Source organism: Neofelis nebulosa, chromosome 1, assembly GCF_028018385.1.
Source record: "Neofelis nebulosa isolate mNeoNeb1 chromosome 1, mNeoNeb1.pri, whole genome shotgun sequence".
NCBI lineage: Eukaryota > Metazoa > Chordata > Mammalia > Carnivora > Felidae > Neofelis > Neofelis nebulosa.
In genome coordinates this window covers 70,484,934-70,509,915 of record NC_080782.1, presented here as the reverse complement: position 1 = coordinate 70,509,915, position 24,982 = coordinate 70,484,934, and the positions used below count along the sequence as shown (strand labels likewise).

General features: G+C 35.2%; 1 protein-coding gene across 2 annotated transcripts in view; it reads right to left on the bottom strand.

Moving 5' to 3' along the window:
* PJA2 (praja ring finger ubiquitin ligase 2) overlaps positions 1-24,447 on the bottom strand; it is a 70,573-nt gene extending 46,126 nt beyond the window's left edge. Inside the window, exons 1-4 of one of the 2 annotated variants that reach the window (XM_058725316.1) lie at positions 24,222-24,360; positions 5,118-5,235; positions 2,945-3,145; positions 286-1,339 (exon numbers count right to left, since the gene is read on the bottom strand). In XM_058725316.1, the coding sequence (XP_058581299.1) occupies positions 286-1,339; positions 2,945-3,145; positions 5,118-5,148 (1,286 nt within the window). In that variant the 5' untranslated portion in view covers positions 5,149-5,235; positions 24,222-24,360. Of the gene's footprint in view, positions 1-285; positions 1,340-2,944; positions 3,146-5,117; positions 5,236-24,221 lie in introns of both variants that reach the window. The other variant, XM_058725306.1, reaches the window with a different exon arrangement.
* Between the last annotated feature and the right edge of the window lie 535 nt (positions 24,448-24,982).

The window sequence follows — 24,982 nt, the reverse complement described above, 5'->3', positions numbered from 1 at the left end:
TACTATGAACTAAAATAATTAGTATCTGTATCCTTTGTAATAACTAATTATCATTATCTGAACTTACAATTTCTATGAACTCCTAAAATGCTTCAAAGAAAGTTTCTGTGAAAAACTAACCAGTAGTTTGCATGTATGGTTAGTATTCAGTAAATAGGCATATTTGCTAAGTCAAAATATCTAATTCCCTGACCATGTCAGAGCCCATCCATCAAACATAATGGTACCAGAAATAAACCACCTTGCTTATTATGCAATCTGACAAAGCACTGCATGAAATCTTACCTATCTTCATCTTTGTCATACAGTTGGTAATAATCTCCACAACCATTCCAAAAGGTGTTATCCACAACTTCTTGCCTTCCTGCTGTGGCTCCACTTTCTGCTGTAATTTGGTTATGTTCTGTTTCCCTGTGTGTAACTCTTGAGTAAGGTGGATCCAAGAACATGCAGTCATGTTCTCCATCGTAGTCATCACATTTTATTAAGAGGTCATCTGAGCCATTTTCCTCAACTTCCAAAGCCTCCCTCCACCTCTGAACACTTCTTTGTTTAGCCTCATGCCTATTAAAACCTGTTTCTTGGTCCACTTGGCTTGAACTTATCAATTTCCTAACTTTGGGTCTCACTACCTGTTCAGGAGAACTTCCCTGGTTCTTGTTCTTATCACTAGTATTTTGTTCACTGCAAATATGCCCAGGAGCACACACTGAATCTTCAGTTGCATTTTCTCTCTGACTCTCCTGGCTAGTATTATTTTCTTGTTTCTTTCTAACAACGTCATCTTCAGAAGAGGAGCTCTGAAATTCCTGATTGCTCTGATTGACAAACTCAGTATCACCAGTAGAACTTCTGACTAACGGTGCTGAATCTAACTCTTCAAATTCATCTCTTACTTCACAGTTAAAAGAGGGAACTGGTGGTGAAAGACCAGTGTATGCCTCTACCTCTCCATTTGCCAATTCAAATACTGTATTGCTCAGTGCTTCCTGATATCCACCACCTTCCACAACTTCTGCAGAAAGCTGAAGACGGTCATTGGCCTCTCTGTGTGTACCATCTGGGTCATAAGAGTCAGTATGAACCAATGAAATTCCATTTTGTACACTTGAAGCATCACAAGCTTCTGGAGTATATTCTCCCTCAGGGTGATTATGAAGATTTGTACTGCTTCCTAAAGTCTCCCTGCCTTCCTCACTATGATGTACTGCAGCAAAGGATGGACTGCTCTCAATGGTTTGATTTAATGTTGTATCACAAATGGGAATTTCTGTTTCACTTTTTTCAAACAAAGGGCCGTTGGGTAAAGAAGAATGAACTTGATCCGATGGACTGGAACCTTCACAGAGAACAAAGAAAACATTTTTGGAAACATTAATTTTAGATACAATTTTATTTAATAATGACTATTTAAATAGATATTATGCCAATCATTACTCACTTGAATATGAGTGAATTTCTGACAGGTACTTCTATGCCCCTGAACTTAACTGAGAGCGCCCACTGGTCACCCTATGAGTTCATTTATGCCATTGTATAGCCATTCAATATCCTCTCTCAGATGTCTTTTGGAAGTCTTTTAGCTAACTGCTGATACCTAAAACATTCTGTAAAAGACATTAAAAGGAGAGGCTACTGAAAAACTACACAGTGAGAGGCATAAGTTAAGTCATAGGGTAACCAATGTGCCCTTCTAGTTGTTAAGGTGCACAATTCAAACTTCATTTCTTTTATTATGTGCAACTAAAAAAACTTCACAAGTACTTTTGATAGATAAAGGAACAGGTTACACATCTAACAGAAATAAAACTCTATTGTGTTTGATGTCAATTCAGAAAATTATATCTCAGTCTCTAGATATATTAGATTTCTACCCCAAAATGGATTTTTTAATACACCTATAATGAGTTACCCTTAAATTATGTTACAGCTATGATTGCAAAACAACAAAAAAATCAACATGTTGACTCTGCTATAGTTTGTCAGAATCTTGAGAAAAGAATAAAATCAGATTTGTTTCATAAATCACTTTAAGCCCATCTTTTATCACTACTAATGTAATAATAAATAATGAAGACATCTGAGATTTGCTGGAACAAAAATTTATAAAAGAGCAGTCTTGTCATATCACAGAAAGGCTTCTTTAACAGAGTGAACTCATTAACTAATAATTCAGATTCTTACTTATAAATGACAGTTAAAATAATTTACAATTACCAAATTTTCTCAAGACCAGAAGACTACACTCTAGTCCAAAGATGTGTAATTACTACCTGGATATCTGCAAAGTACTTTTTTTTTTTTTTTTTAAGCTTATTTATTTACTTTTTGAGAGTCAGAGAAAGCATGAGTTGGGGAAGGGCAGAGAGAGAGGAAAAGAGAGAGAATCCCAAGTAGCGTGGAGCCCAATGTGGGGCTCAAACCCACGAACCATGAGATTATGACCTGAGCTGAAGTGATGCTTAACTGACTGAACCACCAAGGCACCCACTGCAAAATACTTTTTCAAACTACTGAATAAGAGATTTTAATTAAATAACTATTACTCGACACTTGTATTTCATAAAATGGTTTTAAGAGATTAAATTAGCCAAGCTAAATTATTTAGGGATACAATTAACACAAGAAAGCTATTAAACATAATATGCAGAGAAAAATATATTCAGTTCACATTAAAAAGTTTTTGATTGAAAAATAAATCTCCACAGCAGAAGGATGTCATGATACAGTTATATTTTAACAACTAGCTGTATTCTATTTTCTTCCATATTTAAATGTATATATTGTTCATATTAAATTTAATAAAAATATCAGAATAGAATTTCTTGATAGGATATGTATATTTGTATTCATAGACACATAAAACCCACACATAATTTCTAATATTATAAGATAAATTCCTACATGCTTATTAATAGCTCTTCTATAACTCCATGTTGCATACCTGAGGAATTTTCCTTTGGAACATCATCTAGTTCCAACACTTCATAGTCATCACCAGCCCGACCTAAACTTCTTTCATGCCTGGTCATACATGGTTTAAAACTGACATATGCATGTCTTCTTCCGTATCTCCTGCCTGTGATTGTCTGATATCCTCCTGCTGGTTTGGGCCAGGCAGCCTTGCTGGATTCTTGATCCATTACTGAAAAACAGAGTTAAAAATAAGAGAGGCATGAAATGACCTTTACTCCAGTGACCAGTAGAGGTAATGTTTAAACATATATGCTATTGCTTGCCAGATCATCTGCTACTGAACATTACATGCACCTTACTAACATTGTAAGTGTAAACATGAATATCAGGTTATGAGAATTAATTGGCCTCTTTACCCCCCAAATTAGCTTTTAAAGTTTGGCACTTTTAAGATGTCTCAGAGTTTTATAATATAACCTACCCAAAATGATTTTTCATATGCCAAATTCATAAGTCATACTGCAAAAGCTCATTAAGAATTAGACAATGATCCTCCAAATTATCTAAGTAAAGTACCTTATGTATAAATGCTTAACACATATTTGCTGGATTAATTATTAGCATATTACATTAATTAGCACATCTGCACAATTACATTAATTGTGAATACATTTCTATCCAAGGTAACATACAACTTCTTTAAATGGCATCTGTACTATCAGGAAGAAATAACTGGACCATAATAAAACATTCCAAAGACTAGGGTCAGATAAAATTATCCACAAAAAAACAGCAATGAGCCAAGTCAAAGACATGCTACCTCACCTTTCAAAACTACAGTAAACATTATGGTAGCAAAACCCATCAACACTTTAACAACTATTTAAATACTAAGTTCTGACAGCTGAGGGATACACAGTAGTAAACAGTAGCACCTGTAACTAAGTAGAACATTACCATATCTATCTATCTATCTATCTATCTATCTATCTATATATATATAAAAGTGTAAGTTTCTTTAATCAACGATATTTTACATATACTATACAAGAACTAAACATAGTATTTAAAAAACAATTTTTAATGTTATTTTTGAGAGAGATATAGCATGAGTGGCGGAAGGGCAACGAGAGGGAGAGACACAGAACACGAAGCAGGCTCCAGGCTCTGAGATGTCAGCACAGAGCCCAATGCAGGGCTTTAACCCACTAACTGTGAGATCAGGACTTGAACCGCCATTTGGGATGCTTAACTCACTGAGCCACCCAGATACCCCTAAACAAAGTCTTATCTCACAGTATATGAAATAGTCAGTTAATGGAAAAGTTACATATTTTTGTTTTACTGCATTAAGTAAGTAGAAATGCTTCCGAGCACAAATAAAAAACAAACATGTATTTATACAGTTATCAAGTTTTACATTATATTATTTAATCCCTTCAAAAGCCTTATGAGGTAGATACTGTACTTCATTTTAAAAATCAAGAAATTAAGAGTAAAATTAAGTATTTAGTAACTTGTCCAATAATCAAATAGTATGACTCCAGAACTAGTGCCCTTAACAACTCCTCCAAAGGAATAGTCTCCAAAACGGAAAGCACAACAGAAGCCAAGGGAGGGTACAAAAAATATAACAATTTTTATTTATACTTATTTTCATATCAAAAATTAGAAATTAAGCTTTACAAATATTCAATAAATGGATCAAAAATGGCCTTATATAAGCCCATGATCCCAAATGGAGGGTATTACGCTAAGTGAATTAAGTCAGAGAAAGACAGATATCGTATGTTTTGACTCATATGTGGAACTTGAGAAACTAAACAGAAGACCATGGGAGAGGGGGGAAAACAGTTACAGAGAGGAAGGCAGGCAAACCATAAGAAACTCTTAAATACAGAGAACAAACTCAGGGTTGATGGTGGAGGGGAGAGGGGAAAATGGGTGATGGGCATTGAGAGGGCACTTGTTGGAATGAGCACTGGGTGTTGTATGTAAGTGATGAATCACGGGAATCTACCCCCAAAACCAGGAGCACACTGTATACACTGTATGTTAGCCAACTTGACAATAAATTATATTAAATTAATTAATTAAAAAAAAAAGACCATGATTCCATGTCATATATGGTACTTAAGGTATCCAGGGAGAAAAATATAAAATCCTTAATGTAGAGGGACTGACAAAGACACTCTGCTTACCTGCTGGCTCTTTTTCAGTATATTGTGACATATATGGCAGTTTTTGTGTGCCCAGTTCAGTGCAATTATGGATGTGAATTAGTTTTTATTCACAAAACGAATAAGCTGCAGAAGATTCCTACAAGGAAACCGCAGATTAAACAAAATATTAATAATATAAGCACAAAATAAAAATGACAAAGTAATACTTCTGGTGAAGCACTGTGTTAACCCTGTAATATCAGAAAAATACAATCAGATCTGACAATCCATCAAAAAAACCTTAAAACTATCAAGATAGCTATTTGAAAAGTTACATCTCCTCTTGAAAAACCTCTTGCTGTAAGCATGTATCATCCTTAAGACTGACATGATTAACAGTACATTTATAATTTAAAAGTAAATAAGCAAATATATTGGAAGAAGTGCTGACTGAAGTATGTGACCAAACTATCTGGGAGTCTACTACACTATGCTATCTTTGCTTCTGCATCAAGCGCTATATAGTTTCTTTAGCTCTGGCATTGTTAAAAGAAGTCAACCCTAGGAATACAGACCGTATTTTCAAAATATATAATGGCTTATGACAATTATAAATTAATGTGTGTAAGGGCACCTGGGTGGCTCAGTCAGTTAAGCATCAGACTTCAGCTCAAGTCATGATCTCACGGTTCATGGGTTCAAGCCCTGCGTCACGCTCTGTGCTGACAGCTCAGAGCCTGGAGCCTGCTTCAGATTCTATGTCTCCCTCTCTCTCTCTGCCCCTCCCCCATGCACACTTGCACACATGCTCTCTCTCTCTCAAAAATAAATATTAAAAAATATTTTAAAAATAAAATAAAAAATGTGTGCAAATAATAATATACTTATTCTTTACAATAGTCAATTAACTATTCAAATATTTTGATTCCAAATAAGAACCTATTCTACATTAGAAAAACTAAAATTTGTCATGTAACAAATATAAAAAGACCTTCTGGTTTGAAATTAATCCATTTACTACTTCAAAAGTTGCAACCTGGGCTCTTTTAAAAGTTTGGTAAGGGTTATGTTTTTATTTAAACAGCTTATTTACTTAAACACTGAAGCTATTGCTAATTTTATACCACCACTTATTAGAAGATGATAGTTCTGCAAATGAGGTTAATTGTATTGTTATCTGTGTAACCACAGATAGCTGTATGTTAACATACATCAGAGTACAAACACACATTCTCCCATATAAATTATAAATTCAGCAACATGTTATGATCCTCTAATACGTCTGAACCAAATGAGACTGTTAGCAACAATCTTACCAAAGAATAGCTTACCAAAAAATATTCTTAACATGGAGGCAAAAAGATAAGCTCTAATTAATACTGTTTTAATAGTAAGAAAAATGATCTGAAATAACTTGAATCTTCAGTCATAATATAGTACATGACAATCGTAAAGGATGACCATGCATTTAAATTCATAAGTATTTCACCCAAAGTCTTTTCTTTAAAATAAAGCTTTATTTTACTATGTTCCCGGCATTATTTTCAGTGCTGAGGCTTCAAATAAATGAACAAAGTAGACAAATATCCCTGCCCTCCTAAAATTACAGTATGTGGTACACACACTAAACAAAACAAGGAAGTAAATATACGTTAGACAATAAATACAATGGAGCAAAAGAAAGCAGTGAATAAAGGGTTGCTGGGGGTGTGCAATTTAAAATAGGGTGGTTAAGGAAAATCTCTCTGAGAGGGAAGCATCTGAGCAAACACCTGGTAAGGGAGACAGCCATGTGTAAACCTAGGGAGAGAACATTTCGGGCAGAATAAATGAAAGTTCCTGAGGTGACAACTTCCAGAAGTGATCATAGCAAGAAGTGTGGGATGGAATGAACAAGACAGAAAGCAACAGATGAGGTTAGAAAATTAATTAGGGTGAGTGACAGGGGGTGAGATGGAACAGGTCACATAGGCCGTTATAGGTTAACACAAGAAATGTAGGTTTTATTCTGAGTGAGCTGGAAAACCATTGAAGAGTTCTGAACACAGAACAGACATTACCTAACTTCTGTTTTAATAGGAACACTCTGGCTACTATTTTGAATAGAGTGAAGGGGAACAAGGTCAAAGGCAAGGAGCCTGTTTGCAAAGCTATCGAAATAATATTGGCAAGAGATCACAGTGGTTTAGACCAGGGTAAAACTAGAGGTGGTGAGAAATGCAGATTCTGAATATACTATGAAGGAAGTGCCAACAAAGTTTTCTGATATAGATTATAAAAGAAGGTAAGGAGTTGAGGCTGACTCCAAGTTCTATAGCCTGAGCAACTGAAAACAACAACAACAACAACAACAACAACAACAACACAGTTACCATTAACTAAATGAAGTAGGAAAATTTGTGAAAGATGCAGGCTTGGAGAAAGTTATCTTCAGTTCAGTTTTACATGTATTAAGTCTGAGATATCTATCAGACATTCAAGCAGAAATGTTAAGTTGAGGGGCACCTGGGTGGCTCAGTCAGTTAAGCGTCTGACTTTGGCTCAGGTCATGATCTCACATTCATAGGTTCAAGCCCCATATCAGGCTCTGTGCTGACGGCTCAGAGCCTGGAGGAGCATGCTTCAAATTCTGTGTCTCCTCTCTTTCTGCCCCTCCTCTGCTCACACTCTGCTTCTCTCTCTCTTTTTCTCCCTCTCTCAAAAACAAATAAACATTAAAAAATTTTAAGAAAGAAAGAAAGAAAGAAAGAAAGAAAGAAAGAAAGAAAAGAAAAGAAAAGAAAAGAAAAGAAAAGAAAGAAAGAAAGAAAGAAAGAAAGAAAGAAAGAAAGAAAGAAAGAAAGAAAAAGGTTAAGTAGAAGCCTGGAGTTGACTAAAAGAATTCTGGGCTGCAAGTATAATTGGGGAGTTACCAGTATATAGATACATTCAAAAAGGCATGAACTTGGACAGGACATCTAAGTGTACTTGGAGAAGGAAAAAGGTTCAAGACAGCCTTGAGACAATCCAACATTAAGAGACCAGGAAAGGAGTACCAGAAAGCTGACAGAGGCCAATGGAAAGAAAAGGAAAATCCAGGAGTATGGATGCCAAATGAAGAAAGTGCTTCAGACAGAAGAACTAATCCACTGTGCCAAATGCTAAGAAATAAAGTATAAGAAGGATCTGTAACTGGCCACTGAACTTAGCAACATGGAGGATACTGAAGATCTCTGACAACAGCAACTTTGGTAGAATGGGAGGTGTAAAAGCCTGATCACAGATAGTGAGAGGAAAGGAAATGGAAAGAATACATACGTCTTGAAAATCACCGTTTCTTAATAATTTTCTTTAATGTGATTCCACTTGCTTTCTAAAGGTGTTCCAACAAAATTTAATCTACTTGTTTTCAAGGCCTGTGACCCCCGCTGTGATAACTTTTGACTGTACTTCTGAACTCAGTCCCCTGATTTGAATCCCGTGTTCTCGTGTGTGTGTATGTGTGTGTGTGTGTGTGTCTCTTTACTAGAAGATCAAGTATTTGTTTCAGAAATTTTATGTAAGGAGGTAAACTTTGGGTCCTTGCATGTCTGAAAAAATTTTCATCTATCCCTCAGACTTTGGGTATAGTTCAAGAAAAAACATTTTTTTCCTAACTCTGAAAGGCATGGTTTTCCAGCGTCCCATGTTGCAATATGGCATCCCATTCTGCCAATTTATTTCTCAGTTTTTGGTAAGTAAACCAATTTTTCTCCCTGGAATATTTAGGATATCTTCTTAATAAATGGTATTCTATAATGCCACAAGGACTTTTTTAGGGGCAGGCCATTTTATAATTTCTCCTCCACAGCCACTATTAGGCTGTTTTAAATAAGACTCGTATCAGTTTGTCTCAAAGATGTCCTTTTTTAATAATGGCTATTTTCACTGTATTTGGCCTACAAAGATTAATCCTTTGTCTGTAAACTTTTCTAATTTTCACTCTATGAGATGGTAAATTTCATCCAATTTTACTTTGAGCCTTTCAGTATTCTCTGTAATAATCTTCTAAATTTCTTGTAGTTTCTTGTTTTCTGCTTCTTTTATTATCATTTTTAACAGTGATTCATGCCTTATGACTAAAATGTAGACTAGAGTCTCTCTGTAGATACTAATTATTTCTATTTCATTGAAGACCAGCCATGCTCAAGTATCTATAACAGTGGTAGATACTTTCTCATTTCCATATAAAAAAAGGTATAAAAAAGAAAAAAAAAAGCAGAACAGAGAGGGGAGAGGATGAATAATAAGAAATAAAAACCACAGTGGTATATCAAGATTAAAATGGTTAAATCATTAGTCCCAAATTTGTATCTTAAGTGAATCAGAAACATTGTCTCTGAGTTCTCTCTGAAGAGATGTTGCTTTGCTGAATTAATCTCTTGCTCCTTGTACTATTCACTTAATAAGTAACACATGACTTCTTTCTATTTGTGATGATTATTCATTTCAAATGCAATTATTCATATTTCTTACTAATTGTCATAAAGTAAAATATATAAATGTGTTGTTGTCTAAGAATTAAAGAAGTAAATCAATGAAATATTAATTCTAGATCTTATTTAACTACAAGTCATCACTTTATCATTTTAATAAGCCAGCAGCTATAGACAGGCAATAAAAACAACCTTCAAAACAATACAAGGGAAAACGTGCGTGTAAGACATACACCTCCAACAGCAGAATTGAAAGAGTTGTGATTTTAAAGACAAAGGCCTTATTTTATTTGTACTTGCATGCACTAGGTCTATTAAATGCTTGTTTCTACTGCACTAACACAGTATGTATGTAAATGATTGGACAAATGAATCAATGAACAAACATGTGCTCCTTTCTCTGATGGAAATAAGGAAATATAATGAAAAGAGAGGGCTAAGTGTTGGGTACACTTGGATCTAAATCCCAACTCTGATACTCAGGCAAGTTAAATGAAAGCTAGTGGTAGTTTAAGTGATTTAAAAAAAAAAAAAAAAAAAAAAAAATATATATATATATATATATATATATATATATATATATATATATATAAATAGTAATGAATGAAAGGAACTTAGGCAAACAGAGTAATGAGTGCTCATATTCCTATATGGACACAATATATACTAATACTGGTACACAGTAGACCTACATCTTGAATTGTCTTTGGTATCAACATATTTCTACTCCAGTGAGTAATCAACTCATAACAAAGCTTGTATAATATTTAAAAATAACACATTTATTATTTTTGCAACATAGCCTAACTACTTCAGTAACATCATCGAACCTCTATGAGAATAATACAGTAGAATAATTAAAAAATAATTCTTTGATAAAATTTTTTTAACACTTTCTCCCTTCAAAACGCACAGCCTAATCTGCTCCCTATCAGGGTGGGTTGTACTTAGACACTTGTTTCTATTGAATACAATGTGACAGAAATGACAATGTATAATGAACAAAATTATGGCATAAAAGGCATTGTGGCTTCCTCCTTGCTCTCTCTCAGCTCCCTCTTCCTGGGAAAAGCAAGCTGCTACATCATGGGATCATTCAGGTAGTCCTATGGAAAAGTCAATGTATTCCTGCCAAGAGCAGAAGAAGTGAGGTATTCTGACAACAGCCATGTGAATGAACCACCTAGGAAGCAGCACCTTAAGTCACGATCAAACCTGCAGATGACTGCAGTCCCAACCCACATCTTCAGGGTAACCTCATGAAAGATCTTGAGACAAACCACCTAGTCAGGTTGCTCCTGAATTTCTCACCTACAGAAACTATGGCCTACTGAAGCATAACAAATTATCCTGTAAAAATTAACAAACACAAATAACTTAAATTATATTATTTTATATATATAGAGAGAGATAGATATGGATAGATAGGTATGTGGATACTGAATTTTGCTATATTTCCACCTATTATGAGAACGAAGCTCTTTTAAAAAAATGTTTGAGAGAGAGAGAACGAGCAGGGGAGGGGCAGAGAGAGGAGGGAGGGAGACAGACAACCCCAAGCAGGCTCTGTGCATTCAGCACACAGCCTGACACAAAGGGCTTGAAACTCAAGAATTGTGAGATCATGGCCTAAGCCCAAATCCAGAGTCAGACTTTTAACCGACTGAGCCACCCAGGTGCCCCAAGAACAAAGATTTTCTAATGCCATCTCATGAAAGTATATTTTCTCCCTTTGAAAGAGCTGCTTATTCTCAGCATAGAAAGTGCCAGGTTATGGCTTACAGAATTAAAATGAATTATACTTATGTTTTGTTTGCTGGCAATCTCAGAACTGTTGCTTAGCTCTTACATTCTACCTATCACCTAATAAATATTCACTAACTAGCTACTGAATCAGGAACACTTACTTTTAGAATTTAAATCTGATTTAAATGAAGTTTTAGGCAAAGTGAGGGAGAAATCAGTTGAACCTCCAGAAGAAGAGCTTCAACTGAAAGCTTGGATCTATACGCCTGTGACCCATTTGCTGGGAGCCAAAAATAACTCACTTTTTTAAAAAAAAAGCTGAGACATAATTCATATATATTAGATCAGGTATACAACATAATGATCTGATGTTTGTACACAGGGCTAAATGATCATCAAAGTAAGTCTAGTTAACATCCATCACCATAAATAGTAACAAATGAGAACTTCTAACTTGTATTTTGTTAGTAACCTTCAAATATACAATATGGTATTAATAACTACAACACCATGCTATACACTACAACCCTATGACTTATTTATTTTATAACTGAAAGTTTGTACCTTTTGCCCCCGTGCTCAACAATTTTGCCTGCCTCCCACTCCCACCTCTGGCAACCACTGATCTGTTCTATGTATGAGGTCTTTGTTTTTTTGTTTTTTTTTTTTATTCCACACATGAGATCATACAGTATTTGTCTTTCTCTGATTTATTTCAGTTAGTATAATGCCTTCAAGGTCCATCCATATCCATATTGTTGCAAATGGCAACATTTCATTCTTTTTTATAGCTGAATAATACTCCATTTTGTATGTATGTGTCTATATACACACAACCCACATCTTTTTTTTTTTTTTTTTTTTTTTTTGGCCTGAGGAAAATCAATTAGTCTTCCTTTTTGTGTGTGTGTGTGTGTGTGTGTGTGTGTGTGTGTGTTGCCTAAAACAACAGAAATTTATTCTCTTACAATTCTGGAGGTTAAAAGTTCAAAATCAAGGTGCCAATGGGGTCATATTTCCTCTCAAAGGCTTTGGAGGAAATTCTTTTGTACTTCTAGCTGGTGGTGAATGCCAGCAAACCTTTGCATTCTTTGGCTATATACCACATCTTCTTTATCCATTCACCCATCAATGAACACTTAGGTTGTTTCCATATCTTGGTCATTGTAAATAATGCTGCAGGGAATATGGGAGTGCGTGTGTCTTTTCAAGTTAGTATTTTTGTTTTCTTCGGATAAATACCCAGAAGTGGAATAGCTGGATCACATGGTAGTTCTATTTATTAATTTTTTGATGAATCTCCATACTATCTTCCATAGTGGCTGTACCAATTTACACTCCCCCCAAGAGTATACAAGGTTTTCCTTCTTTCCATATCCCTGCCAACACTTGTTATTTCTTGTCTTTTTGATAAAAGTCATTCTAACAGATATGAGTTGATATGTCATCGTGGCTTTGATTTGCATTTCTTTGATGATTAGTGATGTTGAGCATCCTTTCATGTACCTGTTGGCCAGGTATATGTTGTCTTTGTATGTTGTCTTTGGGAAAACGTCTACTCATTTCCTGTACCCATTTTCTAATTGGATTGTTTCTCTGCTGTTGAGTTTTATGACTTCTTAATATTTTAGATATTGACCCTTTGTCAGATATATAATTTGGAAATATTTTCTCCCATTTATTAGGCTGCCTATAAATAACTCACAGTTAAACCATCTTTTCTAGAAATAAAAAAGTTGAGACACAAATACAATTTAATCCAACAATATGAAGAGCAAAGATTCTTGATTATTCTTCTCAGCCCTCTGCAAAATCTGTTTTATATTCTCTCATATTTCCCTTTATATATATGTGCCTGCAAAATGCCCTAAAAATGGCTCTTAAAATTCCTTACAAAACACAATTCTAAAATTATCTGGCCTGCAGTTCCTTTCAGTAAAATATTTATTTACATAGAACATTGGTGATTATTATCATACTTGAGCTATAAGTTATAGAATACAAACTTCATGACAAAATGACTTTATGATAAACTACGACAAATACAGCTAGAAAGCTGTTCCATATATGCTGGAACTAATTACACTTTACCTTAGTTTACTAACATTATCTTTCTATTTTCAGCTACTAAGGCAAAGCAAATATTCCAAGAGGTTAAAAAAGTATCTCCTCTGAACAACAATCTAAGCTTGCAATTAAAGTACTTCTCACACTTATATATTCTTTTTAATCTATCTCTAGATTTATCATGTCTTCTAGTCACAAGCACAAATGGTTTCTTTTACATATAAAGAATGCACAATATTCCACTAGATGTAATTAATGGATACACAATAAGGACAGAGGTGATATTATTCCTATATATTGCTATAAACAAATAGACACATGAATAAAATCAATTGCGGTAAATCAAATAACATATTACCAACCACTGGACTTCTAGGTTATACACAAGAAAACTTCCAGGATATGACTACCAGACTCTGTACGTGAACAACTGTAGAAATGATAAGAGTACCTAAATCAGAGAGAACTTTTAAAAGTACAACTGTTAAACTTCTCAGATCAAATGGGCTTGCTATCCCTAGTAATGTGACGAGATAATATGATAAAAGATTAAGCGTATTTAACTATTACCTTTCTTGACAATGTTTCTGTAAATTATTGTAAAAGAGGAACAATAAACTCAGCACTGATACAGTGAAAATTACACTGAAAAACATAAAATATATGTAATCAGAAAGAGACCATCTGATAATCCGAACTTTTTGTATTTAAGTAGTTATAAAACTGTATTTCCAATTTCTGTTATGGTAAAGCCTCTATCTCACCAAATGATTATAAACTGTTACTCTATTTAAAAAAATTGTTACAAACTATTTCTAAAAGACTAACCATAGAGAAAAACCTGTGAAGAAAGAACTGAATGAGAATATAACCAACACACTAGAACAATAAAGATTTTCTCTGGTTTACTGGCAATATAACTGGCTAAGGGGGAAAAAAGATTAAAGTCGAAGACAAATTGAGATGGAAGAATAAAATATCAATCCATCAAAAAATAGGATGAAGAATATTCTTCAAATTTACCTCTCATTTAGATAGGAAGATCTGATTCAGATGTGGCACAAAAAGGGCCCTGCTCAACTCACCCTCCTATGGGATGCCAAGAAAAATCAGTTTCAAATCAAGAAACAGCACAGATTTATTTCCATGTCAATGAGTGAGCCAAGAAAAGAAATAACAAGAGTACAGGAAAAAAAGGAAAATAGAAAATTCAATGTTATGCATACCAAATGTAGCAAATTTCATTTGATGATAAAAATTCACAAAATGTGCTCAGAACAAATTAATACACCTATGATATTTAGACACTTGGATGCCTGCTAACCACAAAAAAAAAAAAAAGAGCTTACGTGTGTGGGTTAAAAACAAGCATGACAAAACGCTGATGCAAGATGTTGTGTAAGAGTGGTTCCTTATACTTCACAAACATTTGTTTAGAAATTTTCATGATAAAAACTTTTCAAGTATTTTCCTTTTCTCTGCAGTCATTTGTTGAAGAACTATTAAGTGCAAAACTCTTAAACATGTTACAGTTCAATGGATTTTTACATATATTACACATCTGAATAACTACCACGTGGTTCAAGATACAAAACATTACCATCATTTCAGAAGGTTCTCTCTTACCCCTTCCAATTTATTAACTCCTCTCAATCCAGAGGCAACCACTTTCTGGACTTCTACTCTCCCAAATTAGCTTTTACTGTTTTAAAATACACAAGTGGAATTACACAATGTGAACTCTTTTGCGTCTGTCTACTTTTGATCAACACAATTCATTCATGTTGTTATAAATGTTCCTATACATAAATTCTGATGCAATATTTTGTTGTTTTTTTAGATCGAAATGTTTTCTAATTTCTACTGTGACTTCAGATTAATGCACTATTTAAAAATGTCTTGCTTAACTTCTAAACATCTGGAGTCTTTCCAGTTATTTTTCTATTACTGAACTGTAATTAATTCTACAATGATCAGAAAACATGCACTACATAATGTCAATCCGAAATCTGATGATACTTCTTTAAGAATTAGAATATTTTGTCAAATGTCCCAAGTGCACTTAAAAAAAAAAAAAAAAGGTATAGTCTTCAGTTGTTAGACACAATGTTCTAGAAATGTCAATTAAGTCAAGGTGATTAATCATGTCATACAAATTTTATTCCTTTACTGATTTTTTTTACATAACTGTTCTATCATTTACTTAAACATGTATTTAAAATCTCAGCTATGGCGGCGCCTGGGTGGCGCAGTCGGTTAAGCGTCCAACTTCAGCCAGGTCACGATCTCGCGGTCCGTGAGTTCGAGCCCCGCGTCAGGCTCTGGGCTGATGGCTCGGAGCCTGGAGCCTGTTTCCGATTCTGTGTCTCCCTCTCTCTCTGCCCCTCCCCCGTTCATGCTCTCTCTCTGTCCCCAAAATAAATAAAAAACGTTGAAAAAAAAAATTTAAAATCTCAGCTATGAATACATAACTATCTTTCCTGTTAGTTATACTAATTTCTCCGTTCAGAATCTATATTATTAAGTGAACACTTACAATTATATTTTCTTGATGAAGTGACCCACATATTATAATATATTCTTCTTTACTTATTATAATACACCTTGTCTTACATCTGTTTTGTACAAATTAATACGATCAGCTTTCTTTTGGTGTTTGCAGACAATACTCAATTTTATCTTTTTACTTTGATCTTACATGCATTTTGCACTTAAAGTGTTCTTTATAAATAAAACATACATGAATCTTATTTATAAGGCCTAACAATATTTGTATTGCCACTGAAGTGTCTAAACCATTTACATTTAACATAATTACCATAATACAGATTAGCTTAAGTATCACCTTTCTATGTGTTGTTTCTTTAGTCTTCCTTTCTTGACTTCTTTGGTACTGGTCAATTTTTTTTTTTTTTTTTTTTTTACTATTCCATTTTATTTCACCTACTAGCTTGTTTTAAATACCTTTTAGTATCAATATTTCAGTGGTTTCCCTTGAAATCACAAAATGCATCTTTTTTATTTGCTGAATGTTATTTCCTAGAGGCTCAGAATAATTTATCTTCCTCTAAAGAGTGTATTAAATTTTCTCATCTCAGGTAATTACACTGCAGGTAAAGACAAAGTGTGGGTTGGATGAAAGTACAAAATCTCTGAGAACTGCAGAAACAGAAAGTTGGTACCCACTCACAGGCTCTTATCTATGAATCTCTACTAGGTGCTGAAAAGATTGGAAACAGGCTGGAGACTAAAGAGGCCTTCTTTCAGGGTGAAAGGAAGGTACTGACTGCCAACAAGTGAATAAAATAAAGTCCTACCTACACCTTTCACCCATACAGAAAAAAAAAAAAAAAAGCCTTACCCTACTGACAGAATGACACCAATTACTGTCCTCCATTGTGGCTAGAGGATAGGTAAAAGAAGAAAAACAAAACAAACCACCTTTACTACTGAACAGTGTTAGGAAATAGATCAAGGATTTCAAGACATGGAAAAACAGATGCAAGAAATAAAAGACATTGACAAATAACAAAAAGGCATTTATGGGCTCATCAAAGGACCAGGGGGAGAAGGTATAAATGAACTTCAAGACAGGTCATGAAAAAGTACCCAAACTGAAATACAAATTTAAAAAAAAAAAAAAAAAAAGTGTGGGGAGGAAATTAAACAGAGCCTCCAAGAAATGTAGGACTGTATGAAATGAACTACCACCTACATACCCGGATTCTCACAAGCAGAGCTGGTAAGTGGTACAGATGAAATATTAGAAGATATTCTGAGAAATTTCCAAATATTATTTAAGAGATTAAATATAAATTTAAGAAAGGCTCAGCAAACAATCACAACAAGCACTATATATAGAAAACACAAATACCCCAAGACAAATCATTTTCAACCTGCTATAAAAACCCAACAATAAAGGAAACATTTCTGACACAGAGAAATGAAGAATTACACCTGACTTCTTGTCAGAAACCATACAAGCAAAAAGACAATATAAATGGCATCCTTAAAGTAACATAAGAAAAACACTGTGAACAAATAATCCTATACCCAGCAAAATACTGTGCAAGGAAAATAAAAAGTAAAATAGAGTATGTTATAGCCAACCCAAGAGACTTTGTTACCAGTAGACCTGAACTACAGAAAGAGTACAAAACAGACATTTGATTCTACAAAGGAATATGGAACTCTAAAGATAATTAAAGTGAAGGACATGCAAATTTTTTTTTCCTTATTTTTAGTTACTTCAAACCAGAACTGTATAAAGTAGCACTCACTGACAGAACTTTCTGAGATGATGAAAATGTTCTGTATCTTACACAGTTCGATCTGAAAACTAAAAGCTACCTGTGGCTACTAAGCACTTAAAAAAAATGGCTAATATACAGAAATTAATTTAAACTTAATACTAACTACTTGAAATTCAAATTAAATAGTCACACTGGCTAGGACATACTAGACAATGCAGGTCTAAAGCAAACATAGTAGCAAGGCATTATGAACTTATGGCATATATAAAAGTAAAACGTATGACAATAGTAGTGCTAACAATAGTAAGAAATTGGCAATATACTGTTATGAAGCACTGATACCATATAAAAAGTGGTATAACACTGCCTGTATAAAGACTGGAATTAAAGATGTATAATACAAATCACAGAGAAGCCAGTATAAATTTTTTAAACAGGCAAACTTAAGTATAAGTAATGAGCTACTAATGAAGATAAAAATAGAGAACCTATTTTTATAGGTTAAATAAAAAACTAAGGGAGATTTAAATGTAATCACATTAATAATTACATTACACATAAACGGTCTAAACAACCAAATTAAAAAGCCATATTGTCAGGATGGGTTAAAAAGAAAGTGGGTTTCTATACCAAACCTACTTTAAATATAAAGGCATAGATGTAAAGTAAAAAGACATACTATGCAAACACTAACCAAAAGAAAGGTAGAGTGATATTAACGTCAGATAAAATAGACTGCAGAAAACGGAATACTGTCTTTATACAAAGTATGTTATTGGTCTACAAAAAAAAGAGAAACATCAAAATCAATTATAAAGATATATTTACGTATACATTTTACGTATTTATTATATATATATTTCCAAATATTTGGAAACTGAGTGATATGGTTTTTTTAAAATATGAAATTTATTGTCAAATTGGTTTCCATACAACACCCAGTGCAAGAATGATATACTTCTAAATAACCATGGGTCAAAGTGAAAGTCACATTAAGTATTTAGAAAATATCAACAGAACAAAAGTTGTGGGAATATCTAAAGTAGTGTTTAGAAGGAAATGAAGGTCTCAAATCAATGGCTCAAGTTTATACCTTAAGAAATCCTAATAGACTGGATTTAAACCCAAAAGCATACAAAAAGAAAATAGTAAAGAGCAAACATCAATGAAACTGGAAAAAAAATTTTTTTTTTAATGCAATAAAACAAAAAACTGGATCTTTGGAAAAATTAATAAAATTGATAAACCTGGACACAAACTAGTAAAGGCAAAAGAGAGGACACATTGTCAACATGAGAAATAAGTGAAAAGACATCATTACAGTAGCTATAGACAGTAAAGAGATAATAAAGAAACGACTTTATGGCAATGAATAGATGAAACAGATGAATTCCTTGAAAGACACAAAGCACTAAAATTCATATAGTGAGTAAAAGTGATTCATGCAAAGACGAAAAACTTTCAAGAATAGATAACCCTAATCATCTTATACCTATTAATTGAATGTATCCTTTAAAACCTTTCAAAAAGAGAACTCTGGGCCCAGAGGGGTTAGCTTGAAAACTCCAGCAAAGATTTATCAAACAAAGGCCACTCTTATCGGAAATTTTTCAGAAAATTTAACACTTTCAAATTCTGAGGCCAGCATGATCCTAATACAAAGATTTACATAAAAAGTTATCTTTTGTGGACATAAATACAAAAAAGTACTCAACAAACTATGAGCAAATCTAATCCACCAATTTATGAAAATGATAATACGTCATGACCAAATGAGATATCTAGAGAATGCAAGGCTGATTCAACATTTAAAAATAAAATATTAACAGACCATATGATCATCTCAATAAATAACAGTAAAAACATCTGACCAAACTCAGTGTCCACTTGTTAAAAATTCTCAGCAATCAAGGAACAGAATGAGAACACAGTTAACTTCATAAAAGGCCTAGTATACTTACAATGGTAATATAGGATATATAGAATATATAATAATTTGATAAAAAAGCCCTATTATACTTAATAATAAAAGACTGAAACCAACAAGTCACTTCTAAAAAAATTTTACGGAAAAGCAAAAAACTACAACAGCCAGGATGATTTTGAAAAAGAGTAGGTCAGGTGGCACCTGCATGGCTCAGTCGGTTAAGTGTCCAACTCTTGATCTCGATCTCGGCTCAGGTCATGATCTCGTGGTTCATGAGTTGGAACCCCGGGTCAGGCTCTGCACTGACAGTGAGGAGCCTGCTTGGAGTTCTCTCTCCCACTCTCTCTGACCCTACCTCACTCATGCTTGCGCTCTCTCTCTCTCTCTCTCTCTCAAAATAAACAAATAAACTTTAAAAATTAAAAAAAAAAAATAGCAAGTCAGTCAAAGAAAGACAAATACCATATGATTTCACTCATATGTGGAATTTACAAATGAGCAAAGGGACAAAAAAGAGAGAGGCAAGCCAAGAAACAGACTCTTAAATAGAGAACAAACAAAATAGAGAACAAAAGAGAGGTGAGGAGGGAATAGGTGAAATAGGTGATGGGGGTTAAAGAGGGCACTTGTGATGAGCAATGGGTGTATGGAAGTGCTGAATCACTATATTGTACACCTGAATCTAATATTACACTGTAGGTTAACTAACTGAAATACAAATAAAAACTTAAAAATGAAGTAAGTACTGCAAATAAACAAAGTTGGGAGTACTCACACTACCTGATTTCAAGATTTACTGTAAAGCAACAATAACCATGACAATGTGGAACTGGCAAAACGACAGGTATAAAGATCAAGGAATTAGTCCAGAAATAGACCCACATATATGGACAACTGATTTTTAACTAAGTTAATTCAATGAGGAAATCAAAGGTTTCCTAACAAATGGTGCTAGAACTGAGAAAACAAGCCTTAACCCTTATCTCCCACCATATATAAAAACTAACTTAAAATGTATGATACACCTTGTCATAAAAGCCAGAACTATAAACCTGTAGAAGAAAACATAATCTGTACAACTTTCCACTAAGCAAACTTAGAACACAGAAACACAAATCCTAAAAGGAAGATTGATGAACTGAATTTAATCGAAATTAAAAACTCTTCTGTTCTGAAAAGTTAGGAAAATAAAAAGGTAAGCTTCAGACTGCATTATGTGTGTATGTGTCTGTGTGGGTCAAAGAACTTCCACAAAAAAACATACAAAGAATACGTACAACTCAGTGAGATAAACAATGTTTACAAATAAGCAAGATTTGAACCGATACTTCACAAAGGAAGACACACAAAGGACCAAAAGCAAATTCTCAGCATTATTAATCTTTAGATAGATGTAAATTAATATTATAGTGTGATATTACTACATACCCACTAGAAGGACTAAAATGAAAAAGTCTGAAATAACCAACTGTTGATGAGGGTATAGAGCAACCGGAACTGTACCTCGGAAGCTGTGTGGCAGGTTTTTACATGTAAACATTCAGTTACGCTACAATGCAACAGATGCATTTCTAGGTATTTACCCAAGAGAAACACAAAACTTCATGAACGGATGTTAACAGCGATTTATCAATAATACCCCCAAACTGGAAACAATCCATTTATCCATAAATATGTGAAATAGTCAACAAACTGTGGTAGATCAATACCATGGACTACTACTCAACAATTAAAAGTCATGAATCAGTTAAACACAGAAAAGTATTTAGGATTCTCTAACCCATCATGCTAACAGAAAAAAAAGCTAGATGCAACAGAGTATGTAATTCCATTTATATGAAACTCTAGAACAAATGAAACCAATTTACAGTGAGAAAGAGAGGACAATGGTTTCCTGGGGCTGAGGGGTAAAAATGTCACTGCATAGGGCAGAAGGGAACTTCTGGGAATGAGAGAAATATTCTCTATTTTGATAGTGGTAATGAAAACATTCTACTGTTGAATGTGGTACTGGTGATAGGGGTGTACGTGTTCGTCAAGACATACTCAACTGTCTATTTTAAATACACACATTTTATTGTATGTAAATTATCCTCAAAAAAGGTGACTCTTTAAAATGGAACTCTTTTGGGAAAATATAAAACAAGGAATATTGGTAATGCCCTTATATAACCACTAAAAAGAAGTCAAAAACATCAATAAAATTCAATACCCACTATGGTTTTTAAAAATGTCATCCGAAATTAAAAATAACAATAAAATCACCTTGGAAAGCCAAGAACAGAAGAAAACATTTTAACTTAATATTCTCTTTATCAGAAAGTTTCAGCAAACATCATAACCGATGTTTAAAAAATCAGAAGCATTCCCCTCAAAGACAGAAACAATATGTTTTTAGCTATCACTATTATTCAAAATTATATAGGAAGTATACCAGCCAAAGCAATGAGGAAAACACCTAAGTTATAAAAAAAAAAAAAACGAAAAGAAAGCCACAAATCTGTGAAAACTTTGAGACAATCATCAACTCAAGTGATTAGATACATGATAAACAAAAAAAATTCAAAAGTTTTCCTATAACCAGAAAGAGAAAGAGAAAATTTTACTGAAAGTTTCCATCCACCAGAGCAAATCAAATCATAAGATAGCTAGGAATATTAGAAAGGAATGTGATACATATGGGGGGGGGGGGGACAGGGGACCTATAAAACTCAATACTTAAGAATATAAAGCAAGATGTGAATAAAAGGGAAAGACATACCATACATGCATACTTTTCTGAGGGGAGAGGCTCAGTATCATAAAGATCAGTTTGCCCAAAATCAATCTAAAATTTCAATATGACATCATTCAAAAAACCTAAGGATTTTTCATTTAATTTATAAATTGAGTCTGAAGTTCATCTGGAGAAGAAATGCGTAAGAGTCAAGTAATTTTGAAAAAAGGGAAAAATAGTTATCAAAATTTAAAATATGCATACCCTTTTACCCAGCAATTCCATTGACAGGAATCCATGCTCCAGAAATAATCACATACAGAGGAAGTTTCCCTAACAGTTGACTTTTAGGATAAAGGTAGGACTACAAGGGGGGTGGGAACACACTGTTTGAATTTTTTTTTAATTTTTTAAGATTTAAAGTTTGTAATTAAAAACTAATCAATACATGAAAAAGTTGGTTTCAAATAAAGCATTATTTGTGATTGCAAAAAAACTAAATGTGTTCCAATAAAGGAATGGTTAATTACAGCTCATTCAAACTAATGAAATACCTCTTAACCTTTGTCAGTATCCGAAAGACCTATATATAACAAATAAACATGTCCAACACATAAAAACAAGTGAAAGAAGCAAGTGTATACCAATGTGTCTGGTATTCCTCCCACTTCTCCCCCCAAAACCCAACTTTACATGTATGTAAATGTGTTCAGAAATGCATTTAGAAAGATGCACAGTAAATGGTTAACTTTAGACAGTGGAGTGGGGCTGGGGGATGAAAAATGTTCACTTTTACCTGACAGTCCTTTTTCTAAATTGTTAAATTTTACATCAAGTTTGCATTTCTATAATTAATTTTTAACACTTAAAATTATTTTATATAAAAATGACATGAATTCTAGGAGAAAAAAACTAAAAATATTGTTTAAACGTTTATTTCTGTTATCACCATGTTTATTTACATACTCTTCCAATGATCTGTAGTCTTCAGCAGAGGTGACTGCCATTTTAAGGAAATTCAACTGACCAAATAGATTATGATAAAAAATAATACAGTGCGCCTTTTTTTTAAGTCGTAAACTTCACAGAAACATCAGACTCAAAGCAGGGTCCATGCATACGCAAAAAATTTTTAATGCCTTGGAGAGGGAAGTCTCCTAAACAGATTATTCTTCCTCCTTGCAAAAAAGAGTATTTACCTCCTCCTTTTTTCTTCAACTTGGTCTGGGCGACTTTAAACTCACCATTTTGAATGTGCGCAAAATGATTTACAAGCAGTAATCTTAGGGAGGCCAAAACTGAAGGTGGATCTGCGAGAGGGGGGCTCAGACCTGACATCGCTAACCGGCAGAAGCATTGATGGAATGGCGGTAATATCGGGAGAAAAACGATTGTTGTGATTTGTACAGGGTGTGCTGCGTACCCGAGCCTTGGTGACAATCGGAGAAAATGCAAATACAGCCAGGAGAGCGACCGCAACGGAAGGCTTCCTGGGGGAGGGGGGGGTGCAGGCCTGTGGCGTAAGATGGATCAGCTCTATGTGGGGTGACTGGAAACGGACAGAGAAGGCGGCTGTGAGATTTTGGTGGGGGGCACACTCATACAGCCGCCAGTTTCGGCAGAAAGGCAGCGGGGTCCTTGGCCAAGGCACCAAGGACAGCAGAAGCGGCAGCAGGGAAGAGCGGCGGGTGGACACCCCGAGATCAATCGATGCCATTCGCTGGGGCCAGCAGGCGCGGTGGCCACGGACTCGAGCGCGGCCCCAGGTCCGGGTTGGACCGGGCCCAGGAGGCGAAGAAGGCCTCTCACAGCCATCAACCCCACCCACCATGGCCGGCGCAGCGGGCAGGGACAGGCCCCACTCCTTCTCGAGGAGAGAAATTAAGAAACGGAGGGGGTGAAGGCAGCAATTTCCTCGCCCCGACCCTGATATTCCTGACATCAGAACAAGCCAGATTAAAAAAAAAAAAAAACCCTCACCGAACTGTGCAGCGGCTCCGGAGCGAGAACAGCGCTCGATCCTCCACCCGCCACCACCGCCTTCTTCTCCGCCTCCGACTCCTCCCCCGCGGAACGCGCAGCGGCAGGCGGCAGCGGCGGCGGTGGCGGCGGCGGCGGCGGCGGCGGAAGCAGAGGCGGTGGCGGCGCGTCCCGCCCCTTGCGCCGCGGTAGAGGCGAAGGAGGAGGGCATTCAAGCCCCGCCCCGAGGCCAGCACCGACCAATAGACTCAAAGGGCCTCTGCGGGAAAAATCCACATGTCCAATCGGAACCCGAGGAGTGGGCTCACGTCAATGGTTGGGACGTGGCAGAAAAACGGGAAAATACTTGGACCGTCTGTACTCCCTGGTACTCCCTTCTCGTTCAGTAGGACTTCACTGATTGGCCGAAGAGCGGAAGGATGAAGGCACACTCCCCCCACTCTCAACCCAGTCCGGGTCTGGGCACACCTCCTTTCCCTGCAGCACTGCGACGTTCGGACAGGAGGCGGGGCACCGTGATGGGGCTGGAACGGCAAGGCCTTTTGTGGTTCGGGCTGGGAGAAAAGGCGGGGTCTCAGGGAAAGGGAAGGGGGTGTGGAGAACCAAAGGAAGAACTGGCGCAGCTAGACTTTTTCAGAAAACCCGAAGCAACAACCAAAATGGAGGCGTTAAAATCAATCCTAATTCCACTGGAAACCTGACTAACAAGGTTAAGGTCTCCTGACATAAAGTTCAAAGCGTTGCAGTTCAGATATGAGTGG